At 41.1% G+C, this 15,191-nt stretch overlaps 1 protein-coding gene across 4 annotated transcripts in view; it reads left to right on the top strand.

Annotated features, from left to right (window-relative positions):
* The window catches only part of Gigyf2 (GRB10 interacting GYF protein 2), a 150,445-nt gene that overhangs the window by 121,862 nt on the left and 13,392 nt on the right, over window positions 1–15,191 (top strand). For all 4 annotated transcript variants that reach the window (XM_070014782.1, XM_070014763.1, XM_070014773.1 and 1 more), the window contains 4 exons: window positions 692–853; window positions 4,489–4,647; window positions 8,616–8,852; window positions 13,878–14,000. In XM_070014782.1, the coding sequence (XP_069870883.1) occupies window positions 692–853; window positions 4,489–4,647; window positions 8,616–8,852; window positions 13,878–14,000 (681 nt within the window). The remainder of the gene's footprint in view (window positions 1–691; window positions 854–4,488; window positions 4,648–8,615; window positions 8,853–13,877; window positions 14,001–15,191) is intronic.

Genomic DNA, 15,191 nt, shown 5'->3' with positions numbered 1-15,191 from the left:
TTACATGGTACTGAGGAATTAAACCTGGGCTTCATTCATGTTAAGCAAGCACTTTACCACTAAGCTACGTTCTCAGCCTGAGAACTATTTAGAAGTGTGAGAACAAGTTGAACTCAAAGAACAGTAAATAAAATGAGTCTGGCTTGGAATTACATTTGAGGAATGAAAAAAAATGAAGAGACTCAAGAAGGTGAGGCAGGCCAGTTATAAGGAGCCTTGTGTTTATTATATCAAGGAATTAGCATTTATTTTTAGAATAGAGTAATGTTTTTCATGGAGATTGTGTTAAGCTAAGGAACTTGGACAAAGCTAGATGTGAGGAAACTAGATTTAGGAATGATGAGGCTGATAATTGCTATTACTTCCTGACAGCTTTACTACATAGGTGCTAATACCTTGTAGCCACCACTGCTAGATCTTCTGTCAGAAAAATCTTTGTAATGATGAGTAAAAAAAACACCAGTCAAACCATCCCACAAGAGTTCTGACATTGCTGTCACTGGACACTTGCTGACACACACACACACACACACACACACACACACACACACACACACACGATACAATGTAGTGTGAAGTGAGGAGATGATCAAAGTGAGAGGGGAAGCATTAAGTATAGAAGAGTATACAGCTGTAGTAGTTTCTTTGTGGGTTATTCCATGTATTTAAGAATATTCTTAAACAATCCCAGCTAGAGCAGGAGAGAAGAGAGGCGGAAATGAGGGCAAAACGCGAAGAGGAGGAACGAAAGAGGCAAGAAGAGCTCCGTAGGCAACAGGAAGAAATGCTTCGGAGGCAGCAGGAGGAAGAGAGGAAACGGCGGGAGGAGGAAGAGCTTGCCCGAAGGAAACAGGTAAATCTCTGAGGACTCTTGCTTGTAGAGTAGCTCTTGGTTAGAACTGCGGTAGTCTGGTAGTCCGCACACCTCACATCATCATCCACAGGATAATAGAAGCAGTGTCTATTGTCTACCAACACCCAATGCAAAACTATTGGTAGGTTTTGGAATTGATTTCCTTTGCATAATTTCCTACAGTTTATGAATGAGTTAGATTTCAAGGCAAAGCCTGCCTCCCTCTTTACAAAATTTTGATATTTCTGGTGGTTTTGTACTCAGGGTGTTTTGCTTGCTGGGCAAGCACACCATCACTTGAGGCATGCTTCAAACCCATTTTTCTTTGGCTGATCTCAGACTGTGATCCTCTTATCTATACCTCCTTAGATAGATGTGAGCCACTATACTTGGTGGGCCTTGAATCATGATCCTTCTGATCTCTGCCTCTTGAGTAGTTGGATTTATAGGCATGTATCACCCTGGTCTATTCTTAATACTAAAAACATGAGAATGTAATGTTTGGTTCATAACATTAAATGTTATGTTATTTATAAAGTCAAATGGGTTTTTTAAAGCACTTGTAGTAATGCCAAGTACCTGTGGCTCACAACTATAACCCTACCTACTCAGGCTGAGATCTGAGGATACAGGTTCAAAGTCAGTCCAGGAAACTCATTGATAATCTCCAGTTAATCACCAAGAAGCCAGAAGTGGAGCTGTGGCTCAAATAGTAGAATAGTAGAGCACAAAGAAGCTCAGGGAGAGTGTTTAGGACCTGATTTCAAGCCCCAGGATCAGCCAACACATACACACACATATACACCCTGGCCACACACACACACACACACACACCCTGCCAACACACACAGAGCCAGACACACACACACACACACCCCCCTGGCCACACACACACACACACACCTGGCCACACACACAGAGCTAGACACACACACACACACACACACACTCCTGGCCACACACACACACACACACCCTGCCAACACACACAGAGCCAGACACACACACACACACCCCTGGCCACACACACACACACCCCTGGCCACACACACACACACCCCTGGCCACATACACACACACACACACACACACACACACCTCTGGCCACACACACACACACACACACACACACATACACCCCTACCCCTGGCCAACACACACAGAGCCTGGAGTAACATATACATAACACAAAATTTATCCCTCCCTCTCTTTTCTCTTTCTGGCAATGAACTGCAGGCCTTTTTATTCTGGAATATGAAGGGCCACGTCTTACCCACCCCCCACATTTATATTTTTATTACTGGGTCCCTCCTTAGTCTTATGAACAATTTACCATCTTAAGTACCCTCTAGCCCCCACCTCCCCCCCCCCCCCCCCCAGGATTGGTTTTGCACTCAGTGATTCACACTTGCTAGGCCGGTACTTTACCAGTTGAACTACACCTCTGGCCCTTTTGTCCGTCCCCCTTTCCCTCTAGATGAGGACTCCGCTTGCTTTGTGCAGGCCAGACTGTGATCTTCGAACATTATACTTCCCACTTAGCTGAAATGCAGAGGTGTTCCGCCACACTCAGCTCGTTTCATTAATAGGACTTCTCAAAAACCACGATCCTCCCAGTTTCTGCCTCCTGAGTAGCCGGTATTACAGTTGTGAACACTGGCTGGCTGATGTTAAGCATTTGAAGCCACATTCAATACATGTACACTGTTATATAACCCTCACCAATATCCATTTGCAGAACCACTTCATCTTCCCTAACCACAACTCTGTTTAATAGATACATTAAACAAGGGTCCCAGTTCTTCTTTCTGCATCTTCTGATAACCACCATTCTTAATTTTGTTTCTATGCATCTGACCACTCTGATAGCCCTTGAAAGTGGAATTAGACAATATTTGTCTTTTTATGACTTTTGTCACTTAGAAAATCATGGATAAACCATAAGATATTTCTTCTTATTTTTAGGGCATAATAATAAGGAAAAAAAGTATATACACATTCGGTTTAAATATAATTCTTGTTTCCCATATATTTTTAGCCCATAGTTGATTGAACTGAGGACCAGACATGTGCTTCTTTGAGAGTTGTGTGTCATTCATACTGAATGTTTTAGAACCTACTTTTGTTTTGTTTTGTAGGTCATGGGGCCTGAACTCTGGGTCTGGGCGCTGTCCCTTAGCTCTTCACCTCAAGGCTAGTGCTCTACCACTTGAGCCACAGCACCATTTCAGGCTTTTTCCGCTTATGTGGTGCTGAGGAATTGAACCAGGGCCTCATGCATGCAAGGAAAACACTCTAACACTGAGCCACCTTCCCAGTCCCAGAACCTACTTTTTGACATTGAATTTTGTTAATTTTTCCATGCATATGTACATCTACAAATTTATATCATATTAACTGACTAAATGGAATTGTATCTTCTAAGTTTATAATAATACAGTCATTCCCCATTACCATGAAGCTTATTCCTAAGTTTCTACTTACATAAAAGTACTTGGAAGTACTTGCTAAGTCTTTGTGCAAGTATTGGTCACCAGTGAGACTTAACATTTTCCATTTTTTTTCACTATTTCATTTTGGGGAATTCTGTTCACTCACTTGTTCCATTTTTCTATTGGGGTTTTTATAGACTCCAAAGAATCTACACTCTAGTGGCCCCAAAGCCTAGCACTACTTGTCAGCTCCAAGAAGTGCTCTGTAAGAACAAAAGGATCCATGCTGAGATGAGAACTACTTTTATATTTTAGAGTTACCCTATGTGTCAGTACAAAAGTGACAAAAGAAGTATTAGCAATAAAGAAATGCATTTAATTCTGTAGGGCTCAATGTTCATAAAATGATATCAGTAGGATCCCTTTCTGTGTTGTACTTAACATAATTTTGGGGGGTGGGGGTGGTGTTCTTCAGAACATGTTCTGGGACACATTCTCCCAGTAATTCTGACTGGGGAAACAGTCAGAAATTCCTCACTAGGAGTTTTGGGTGGCTTGTTGATTTGACCCCTCTATGCCTTTGGTTTCTAGTTGATTAAAAGAGACCAAAGGTACCAGTGGAAAAACCAAAGGCTGAGTTCTAATGTAGATCTCTCTACATTACCTCTCTGAGTAAATGGTATAACTGATTTAAAAAAAAATCAAATTAGACTTTCCAGTGTCTTACAGTCTACTCACATTCTAAATACAGGATTTTGTTTGTTTGGTTTGGAGTTTATTTTGGGGTGGAGGGGGTGTTAGTACTGGATCTGTTTCTTAGTTTTTCACTCAAGCCTGGTGCACTCAAGCCTGGTGTTCTATCACTTGAGTCACATCTCCACTTCAAACCTTTTGCTCTAGTTAATTGGAGATAAGAGTCTTGTAGACTTACTCTGAGATCTTAGTCTTCTCTGAGTAGCTAGTATGACAGGCATAAGCCATTGGCATCTATCTTTCGTTTGGCTTTTTATTCTTAATGTTCCCACTGTGCAACTCATATATACTTTTTCTCTACATCTTGGTTATATTATTTAATATTTACAGAGATATAGTAGCACATAAACAGTATCTCTTCAAATTACGGCATGTGTATTGATTGCTAGACCCTGAGTTTCACATACTCTCACTCTCTTTTTTGCTCGCTCGCTCTATTTTTCTCTTAAGGAAGAGGCTCTGCGACGCCAAAGAGAGCAAGAACTCGCATTACGGCGTCAGCGAGAAGAGGAGGAGAGACAGCAGCAAGAAGAAGCTCTTAGAAGACTGGAGGAGAGGAGGAGAGAAGAAGAGGAGAGGCGGAAGCAGGAAGAGTTGTTACGAAAGCAGGTGGCCAGATACTTACTCTTCCAATTGTTGCTTTAAGTTAGGAAAATTAGTGATAAGGATTTAAGATAGCCTTTGTTAAGCCTTTTCAGGTTGCTAAAATTGCCAGAAGAGCTAACTGGCTCTTGTTTTTGCCTAAATATTTCCTTTCTCTTTAAATAATAACCTTTTTTTTTAAAGGAGAATGTAAAATTATCCAGTTTTTGTTCATTTACCTTGTGAAAATGTAAAAGATGTACACAAAATAGACTATTACATCAGATTCCCACAAATCATTCCTAGCTTCAGTAATATTAATGCAGTGCATTTTTTTGTGTGTGAATAGTATGTAAGTTGAGTGTCTGGTTTCATTCTCCTGCATGTGAATATCTAGTTTTCTAGCACCATTTATTGAAGAGACTGTTCTTTGTTCTTGGCATCTCTATTGAAAACCAGTTGCCTGCAAGTGGCATGTATTTATTTCTGGGATTCCTAGGGGGGGTGTGTGTGTGTGTGTGTGTGTGTGTGTGTGTGTGTGTGTGTGTGTGTGTGTGTGTGTGTGTGTGTGTGTGTGTGTGTGTGTGTGTGTGTGTGTGTGTGTGTGTGTGTGTGTGTGTGTGTGTGTGTGTGTGTGTGTGTGTGTGTGTGTGTGTGTGTGTGTGTGTGTGTGTGTGTGTGCGTCTGTGTGTGTGTGTGTGTCTCTGTGTGTGTCTGTGTGTGTGTGTCTGTGTGTGTGTCTGTGTGTGTGTCTGTGTGTGTGTCTGTGTGTGTGTGTTGGTATGCTTTAGGGGTGTATGTGTGTTATTTGGTGGTATGCTTTGGACCAAAAATTTGGACCAAAAATTTAAGTTTTAAATTTTGATAATGTCCAATTAACTTTTTAACAATTTTATGTGTTTGCCCATTTAGATATAAAATCTTTATATTCTGAATATGTGTGTACTGGGGGATTTGGTAAGCTTTATCACTTGACCTGTACCCCAGTTCTTTATACTTAAGGTATCTGGAATGTTTATGCCAGTGCAGGCCTGAGTTTCTATCCTCCATCTATAGCTGGGACAACAGATATGCATCACTATACTGAGATAAACTTTTTACCTGGCTAGCCTGGAAACATCATCTGTTCAATCTCTACTTGAATGAGCACTGTCTCTAAGCTCTTCAGCCCAAAGCTAGTGCTCTACCACTTGGAGCCACAGCGCCACTTCTTGTTTTCTGGTGCTTAATTGAAGATAAGACTCTCATTTCCTGCCTATGCTGGTTTTGAACCACGATCCTCAGATCTCAGCCTCCTATGTAACGAGAATTACAGGTGTGAGCCACCAGTGCCTGGCTCAGTTTCCACTTTTGTTAGCTAATGGTAAACCACCATACCAGGAGCTGAGTAGATATGCTCTATTAAATAAATATTTCTCCCTTTTGCTGTAGCTTCTGTGTTTTCTTATTTTGTTAAGAAGGCCTGTTTTTTTTTTTGTTTGTTTGTTTCTTTTTGTCGATTGTGAAGCTTGAACTCAGGGCCTAAAAACTGTTCCTGAACTTCTCAAGGCTAGTGCTATACTAATTTGAGCCATAGCTCTGTTTCCAATTTTCTGGTGGTTAAGTGGAAATAAGAGATAAGAGCTGGTGGAGGTTCACACCTATAATCTTAGCTACTCAGGAGGCTGAGATCTGAGGATCCCGGTTCAAAGCCAGCCTGGGCAGAAAAGCCTGTAAAACTCTTTATCTCCAGTAAACCACCAGAAAACCAGAAGTGGCACTGTGGTTCAAGTGGTAGAGCCACTTGCCTTGCTGAAGAGCTGAGGGACAGCACCCAGTCCCAGAGTTCAAGCACCATGACCCACCAGAGAGGGGGGCGGAGGGGGGGGAGTATCTCACAGACTTTCCTGCTTGGGCTGGCTTTGAACCACCATCTTTAGATCTCAGCCTCCTGAGTGGCTAGGATTACAGACATGAGCCACCAGTGCCTGGCAACAGACCTGATTTTTAATTTTGATGTGATTTTTTTTTTCTTAGTGATTCTGGGAATTGAACATTACACATGCATTACAGGCTATGCTCCCAGTCTAGCTTTTCTTTTTGTTGTGTTTTCTCTCCATTAGAAAAAAATAAATCCTTAGCTACAGAGTACTAAATTATCTTCTATACTTTTTTCCAAGTTACAAAACTTTAATTTTACAAGTAAGTTTGTTTTGGGTTTTTTGTGGGGTTTTTTGTTTTTGTTTTTTGGGGGTTTTTTTTGGTTGATCATGGGGCTTAAACTCTGAGCCAAGGTGCTATCCCTTAGCTCCTTAGCTCAAGGTGAACGCTCTACCACTTGAGCCACAGCACCACTTCAGGGTTTTTTTGTGCAAGAAATGCGTTGTTTCAACACGTTTTTATGTCTCAGTTTTTTCCATTAAAATTTTCTTGTGCTTTTTGTATAAATATGGTTCTTTTTCTAGACTTTTTAACCCATTAATCACCTGTTTTTAAACCATAGGGTGGCTTGATTACTATAGCTTTAAGTTTTGAAGTTAGCCATCACCTTCCAGTTTTCTTTTATTGAAGACTGCTTAATTATCTTAATCTTTTGCTTTCTCATTAAAATTTAACACCTTCTTCTATAGGCTCATAGCTGCTCCTGGTTACATTGGAAACTTTAAAAAAAAAAAAAAAGCATCTAAAAATCTGTGATGTGACAGGAGACTTTATCTGTAAGAAAGAAAGCTGAAAGAAGTTTAATGTTGGCTAGATAGAAATTGAAGCTATAGCCAGAGGCACCAGTGGTTCACGTTTATAATCTTAGCTGCTCAGAAGGCTGAGATCTGAGAATTGTGGTTCAAAGCCAGCCCGGGCAGGAAAGTCCATGAGACTCTTATCTCCAATTAACCACCAGAAAACTGAAAGTGGCTCTGTGACTCAAGTGGTAGAGTACTAGCCTTGAGTGAAAAAGCCTAGGGACAGAGCCTAGGCCCTGAGTTCAAGGTCTACGACTGCAGGGGTTGGGGGTAGGGGGTAGAGAGAGGGAGAGGGAGGGGAGGGAAAAAAAGGTAGGAAGGAAAGGAAGAAAGAAACTACACCAGGTGCTGCAGTTCCCCTGTATCACAGAATGGCAGACAAGGGGTATGTATGTGGGGCATTGTCAAAGGCAAAGGGAACATCTGCTATCCCAGTGCCTGTGAGTGGCAGGATGGGAGGATGTCAGAATTGACCTAAGCTTTGCAGACAAGACAGACAGAACATTGTAGCCAGAGTAAACAGAACTGTAAAGGTGAGGAGATGCCGAATAGTGAAACAAGTTGGAGAGGACACAGGGGGCTAGTTTTTAAGAGAAGGAACTACAGATAGATAGTAAGTCCAGGTGAGGGGACAGGTAGTAGAAGGTAAAGGAAAGGGACCTGTGCTTGTGGCAGGAAGGGAGGGAGTTAATGTGGTGGTCTTGCATAGTAGATAGATGCTTTGGTTCCATACATGCCCCACTACCCTCACCAGATCTTGGTAGCTCTTCGAATAACACCCTCAAAAACTTGCTTGGCCTAGAGTGTTGGAATGGTGCTTTCAGGAGACTTGAAGCTGATGGTGAGCCACTATGAGATTCTGGATTTCACTACAGACCTTCAAAGTGGCCACTCTGTAATCTGTTACAGTGGCACTCTGGAGCCATCTTTGTGAGCACAATGTGTTTTGTTTTAAGCAATTTTTTTTTATTAGCTTACATTAGTTACAAAGGGGAATTTCATTGTTTCATTTCCACACGTATTTGCAATATATCCCAATCAATCTTACCTCTTCTATCACTTTCCTTCCCAAAACAATTTCAGTGAGTTTCCTTGTTCTGGTAGATTTAAAAAAACAAAAACAAAAACAAAATCTTCTGTTACATGTTATCCTAAATAAGGTTTTCACTCTCTGTAATTTTGATACACTACTTGATAGAAGCCTTCAAGAATGATTCATACTTTTTTCCTATAACTAATAAAATCTTTTTTTCTTTAATTTTTCCTTCTGGAAAGGAAGAGGAGGCTGCCAAATGGGCCCGGGAGGAAGAAGAAGCTCAGCGTCGATTAGAAGAGAACAGGCTGCGGATGGAAGAGGAAGCAGCCAGACTCCGGCACGAGGAGGAGGAGCGGAAGAGGAAGGAGCTGGAGCTGCAGCGTCAGAAGGAACTGATACGCCAGAGGCAGCAGCAGCAAGAGGCCCTCCGGAGATTGCAGCAGCAGCAGCAGCAGCAACAGTTGGCACAGATGAAGGTACAACCTTAGGCACATCCAGAGGTGCCTTTGTTGACACGTTGTTGTAAGGCAGATGCTGGCAATGTTGGTAGCTGTGAAACTACTTTTTGTCAGTAAATTACTAATGGATATTTGGATCATCAACAAGATGGAACATGATGCATGTTAGGCACTTAAGCCAGAGAGGCAATACACAGAAGAGGTAGAACATGAGCTGTGATACAAGCATATATGTCAGCTATTTGGTTCATAGTTTGATGGGGAACCATGATCATTGGAATGCTTTTTTGTACACCATTACTAAGACAGAAGCGAGCCATCATCCTCCAGAAAGAGTTTAGATTTGCAGCAGCAGAAGGGCATACTAACATGTGAATTTGTAAATGTGAACCAGATCATAGGACTTAAAACCTTAGGGCTTATTAAAAGTTGGATTCAAAGACCCCAATTGAACACTTCACATTTCTAATTGCAGTGCAACTTGTAACATTACAGGCCATTATATGGATGTTTTCTGTTCCCATGAAGTATAGACAGTAACATTGAAACGTGTACTTATTTTAGAAAAATAATATAAACTCAGTCTTTTTGTTTTGTTATATTTGTGAGAGGTATGTGCATGTGCATATATGTATGTGCGCACGTGCTGGTCCTAAAGCTTCACTTGGGGACACCTGAGCTTTTCTTTTGGGTCCGATCGTGGGGCCTGAACTCTGTGCCCTCAGCTCTTCAGCTCAAGGCTAGCGCTCTACCACTTGAGCCACAGCGCCACTTCCGGCTTTTTTTCTTTTTGCTTATATGGTGCTGAGGAATCGACCCAGGGCCTCAGGCATGCAAGGCAAGCGCTCTACCACTGAGCCACCTTCCCAGCCCACACCTGAGCTTTTTTCCCTCAAGGTTTCCACTCTTCCCCCTTGAGCACTTTTGGCTTCTTGGTGGTTAATCAGAAATGAGTCTCACAGACTTTCCCTCTCAGGCTGACTTCAAACCATGGTGCTCAGATCATAGCCTCCTGAGTAGCTAGGATTACAGGCGTGAGGCATCAACACTCAGCTTGTTTTTGTTTTTTTTAACTGTGGAGTTCCAAATTTAATTTTAAATTTCAATTCCTGAGCATAACACCTGAGTGCAAGGGATAGCCTGTTTTATTTTTTGCATTGAAAGCCAATAATGCTACAAGGAAATTCTTTTGATTCTTTAAAAAACAAAACAGATATTTGTTTCAACAAAGGAGAAAATGAAGACTGAGATCCCAGTAGTAAATGGTGTCAAAGACAGAAGCTGGGGTGTGACTGTGAGTCTTCATCAACTTAGGAAGGTTGTGGGATTGCTCCTGAAACCAAGTGTCTAGGAAGAGAAGAGTGGGTCCGTAGCAGGAGCTGCATGACTTCAAGCTGGGCTCATAGTTAACAATAAGATTTAGTCTTCCTTATCTTTGTGAAACTCAGAGGGCAAAGACACAGGAAGAGAGATTTAGAATACAGGGTGGTAGGTATAGAAGTAGAGATGGCATTATGCAGTAGTTCTCAGATACTGATCTCCTGGAAACTTGTGAGACCTGCAAATTCCCTAGTCTGCTCCAGACGCTCCAGACGTATTGGATATGAACCTCTATGAGGAGAACACAGGACGACTGTGTTTGAACAGATTCCCCCCAAGGTATTTTGATGCTTGATAAAATGTGAAATTGTCTAAGTTAGGCAGTTTAGGTTCTGAGAGAGGCATCATGGAGCAAGTAGAGGCATGAGGTTTAGAAATACTATGGAACATTAGGGGAAATTTAAAGAACAGGTTACTTTTTTTTTTATTTTGGTTTGTCATGGGGCTTGAACTCTGGGTCTGAGCACTGTCCCTGTGCTCTTCAGCTCAAGGCAAGCACTCTCCCACTTGAGCCGCAGCACCACTTCTGATTTTCTGGTGGCTAATTGGAGATGAGAGTCTCATGGACTTTCCTGCCTGGGCTGGCTTTAAACTACTCAGCCTCCTAAGTAGTAAGATTACAGGCGTGAGCGACAGGCACCCAACTAACAGGTTACTGTTTCTTAATGAAGTATAAGTACAGGCAGACTCCATCGCACCATGGGCTGTCTAGACCTTATTAAATAATTACAACTTAAGCCAAGTTCCAATAATGATCCTAGATTCTCAGGAATCTGAGATCTGAGGATCATGGTTCAAAGCCAAAGCCAACCAAGGCAGGAAATTAGAATTTAAAGTGACAGAACACTGGAAATAACACCATGAGCTTTTCAGGAGAGCTAAATGGATTTGAAGGAAACATAACTGGAGGTTAGCAGACCAGTAGCCAGGCAGTCGATAAAAGGCTTGGTGCAGGGCTGAAGGCATGTGGAAAGGAGAGGTAAGAGGTATACTAATTATTGAGTGGTTGCTGTGTCAGGTACATACTAATAATTTTTCAATAACTTAATATGGTTTAATCTTCACCAAACTTTCTTATAAAACTTTGGGATGTTCATTTACCAAGGAGGAATATGCTGAGAATAATTCTGAGTGAGTTGCTTTGAGTCTGAGAGCTGGTAGTAGATAGATGTGGTTCTGAGCCACAAAAAAGTTGTCAAGACTTTTCTAAGAGGCCACATCACAGGATAGTGGTTATTTGTGAGGCTTTGGGGTGAAGCAGGTAAAGGCATGGGTAATTTCCAGATCTTGTGTGTATAGTTTTTTCTCCTTATTCTCCAAAAATGAAGATTAAAGTACTGAAAGATGGTTGTAAAGTATTGCTAAATGAGAAAAGATGAGCAGTTTTTAAAACAGCTTTATTGAGATAATTTTTCTGCCATACTGTTAAACAAGTTACAGTGTATAATTAAGTGGGGTTGAGGTTTTTTTGCATATTCACAGATGATGTACATCCATCGCCTTAATTGATTTACAGTTTTGAAGTTTCTATGGTAGCATGTAATACTGGATTATTCCTTTATATGACTAGTAATATTCCATTATATAAATGTGCCACATTTTGTGCTTTCATTCATGAATTTGGACATTGGAACTACTTTCTCCTTTTGGTTCTCATAAATAATGCTGCTGTAAATAATTCATATGTAGTTTTTATGTGGTTACATGGGGTTTTTTTCTCGTATAGGAATGATGTATTGTGTCCCATGGTAACTGTATTTGACACTTTGAGGGAACTGGCAGCCTGTTTGCAGAGTGGCTGTACCCTCTCAGAGCAGGGTATGATTTATCTGAGAGAGCAGACCCATGCAGGGATTGGACACCATATACTCTAGATAGATAGATAGATAGATAGATAGATAGATAGATAGATAGATAGATAGATAGATAGATAGAATGGTATGTCTATATGTGATGTGTCTGTAGATAGGTAGATAAGGAGTTGATGGTGAAGAAAATGAACGTTTTGGCAGCAGTTGGAAGAATCTTAGAGGCACCCCAGAGGGACCATAGCCATTTCTAAGGAAGTGATCAGCAGAGGCCAGGAGACGTCTGCTCCAGAGGGCTGGAGATTGTTTTTGACTGTTACAAGATGATACAGCCACTAGGATATTAGCCAACGTCCCTGGTGACATCAAACTTGGAAAGATTTATGGATTCTCTTTTCTCACCTCTGAATCTTCTGGGCAATTAGGTGTGGTGGAGCCAAGACATTTGTATTTTTATATTTCCCCTGAGGTGATGCAGCCGGTTTTAGACTTGGCTGCCTGACTAGTGCCTTCCAAATGTGTAATTTCCTATAGAGTATTTGGTTTTGCTCAATTTGCCTACATAGTCTTTACCCTCCTTTTCTCTGTTAGCTTCTCTCTGGGCCTATCCCTTACCCCATGCCCTACTGCCTATCATATTGTTGAGGGTTGATTGACAGTGTTCATTTGCTTTGGGCAATATAGATAACAGTGTAAACTGTTCATTCCCTCTACCTTATTAGTTGGACCCTTAGACTATTTGGCGTTTTGATCTATGTTCATATGTTTCATTGAACATATTTTAAAATTATGGTTAGAATTGGTTTTCTTGTTTTTGTTTAAGAAGCCATAAGATGCTCCTAAAGGGGCTGGGAAGGTGGCCCAGTGGTAGAGTGCTTGCCTTGCATGCATGAGGCCCTGGGTTCGATTCCTCAGCACCACATAAGCAAAAAGCCGGAAGTGGCGCTGTGGCTCAAGTGGTAGAGCGCTAGCCTTGAGCTGAAGAGCTGAGGGACAGCACCCAGGCCCAGAGTTCAGGCCCCACAACCGGACCCAAAAAAAAAAAAAAAAAAAAAAAAAAAAGATGCTCCTAAAGTCTGCAATTTTTCTGGCCATTTAAAAGGCTAGGCACTGGTGGCTCACGCCTTTAATCTTAGCTACTCAGGAAGCTGAGATCTAAGGATCACAAGTTGAAGCCAGCCTAATCAGCAAGGTCTGAGATTCTTATCTCCAATTAAGCATTAAAAAACAAAAAAAAAAAAAAAAAAAAAAACTGGAAGTGGAGTTCCAGCCCCAGGACCAGAACCAAAAACAAACAGAATAACCATTTGAAACTCAAGTTTTCAAGACCCACATATTTATGTTCTGTTTTAATTGATAATAGGAAAAGCAGAATTGTTGATTAAAAATAGACTCACTCTTAACAGACTGAGACTGAGGACCATGCCCGACATCTCCTATTAGCTACCTATTATACCTTCTCATTCAGATATCTTGTTTTTAATCAGTGATGGTTCTTCATGACTTCATGGATTAAAAATCTCCAAGTCAATGTAGCCATTTGTTTTGTTAACTCCTTTGCCTTTATGATTGCATATTGTTATATGTGATAATGCTAGATATAACAGATAGCTAAAGCAAGTATAAAGGTGTAAGTATAAAGGTGTATGTTTAGGTTTGGGGCAATTGATTAAAAAAGAAATAGAAGCAAGCAAGCAAGCAAACAGGAAAGTATGGAAAAGATATGGACAGATTTGTTTTAGTGAATGTTGCAAATGATGAGGAAAAAAACCATAGATGTTTTAACTGTACATAATTATGTATTTGTCTCCTATTTACATTTCCTCAAAAATTCTGCCTTTCCATTTCTTTTTAGCTTCCCTCTTCTTCAACATGGGGCCAACAGTCTAATACAACGCCATGTCAGTCCCAAGCCACCCTGTCATTGGCTGAAATCCAAAAGTTGGAGGAAGAAAGAGAACGGCAGCTTCGAGAAGAGGTAATTTGTAAAGAGTGATGTGCCTGAATATAGTGTTCTAGAAGATGGAGTGGGTTAATGGTGCCTTAAGATGGTAGTCACTCTCTAGATTGGTGTGTGTTTGATTTGGATATACTCTTACTAAATACTTAAGCCTATGGTTGGGCACTTTGGCTTATAATTTGATCATTCTTCAGCCTGTAATTTGGTCACCTTGAAGAATTCAACAGGAATAACCAAAGATTGAGTAACATAAATGTTCAGCTTCCTTAAACATTTTTCTGTAGCTCTTGAGCATAACTCATAAACAAAAATACATAGATTGTTCAGAATTGTGGGTGAGTTTTGTGGAGATAGGAATTTAATGATGCAAAGATGTGAGTTTAATGCATACTACATTTTTGTCCGAAGGGTTAGGCTTTTTTGACTGGCCTAGAAAATCTTAAAGTGTGACAAAAATCAAGTATCCTGGCTTTTAACTTTATATCCCGAAGTTCATCATGAGATAGGAAGATACGAAAGAGTGGAAGAAAGCTGGAAAAGAGGAATAACAGTTCTCAACAGAGGAGGAACTGCTATTAATTTCTTATTTCCTGATTCTTTCAACACATATAAAGCATGTACTTGCTTGTAGTCTGGTGTTGTAATTGAGGATGAAACAAACAAAATACCTGATAGTTGGGAAGATGAACAATAGAAGTTAAATAAAACATACAAAATAAACCAGAATGTTGGAGAGTAAGCATGAGTACCAGAGAGGAAGATTTTGTGGGAAGAGGAGAAGAATGACATGGAAGTCATGATGGTGCTGGAGATGGCATGGTGGCCTGTTCCCTCTTAGGTGTTATGCTCTGGGAAAGCCTCTGTAAAAGGTGACATAATAGCCGGGCACTGGTGGCTCACGCCTGTAATCCTAGCTACTCAGGAGGCTGAGATCTGAGGATCGCAGTTCAAAGCCAGCCTGGGCAGGAGAGACCGTGAGACTCCTATCTCCAATAAACTACCAGAAAACCCGAAGTGGCGCTGTAGCTCAAGTGGTAGAGCGCTCACCTTGAGCTGAAGAGCTGAGGGACAGCGCCCAGGCCCAGAGTTCAAGCCCCACGACCGACCAAAAAAAAAAAAGGTGACATAATAGCCAAGTCTTGAAGAACATGCTTTATGGGGATATAACTTGAATGATCAGTTGGAGATTATAGGTTCTTTCTTTTGGAT

The sequence above is a fragment of the Dipodomys merriami genome, unplaced genomic scaffold (genome assembly GCF_024711535.1).
Source record: "Dipodomys merriami isolate MVZ:Mamm:240054 unplaced genomic scaffold, mDipMer1.0.p SCAF_1, whole genome shotgun sequence".
NCBI classification, from domain to species: Eukaryota; Metazoa; Chordata; class Mammalia; order Rodentia; family Heteromyidae; genus Dipodomys; species Dipodomys merriami.
Note: the sequence above shows the minus strand (reverse complement) of the source record. Positions and strands in the feature narration are given on the sequence as shown.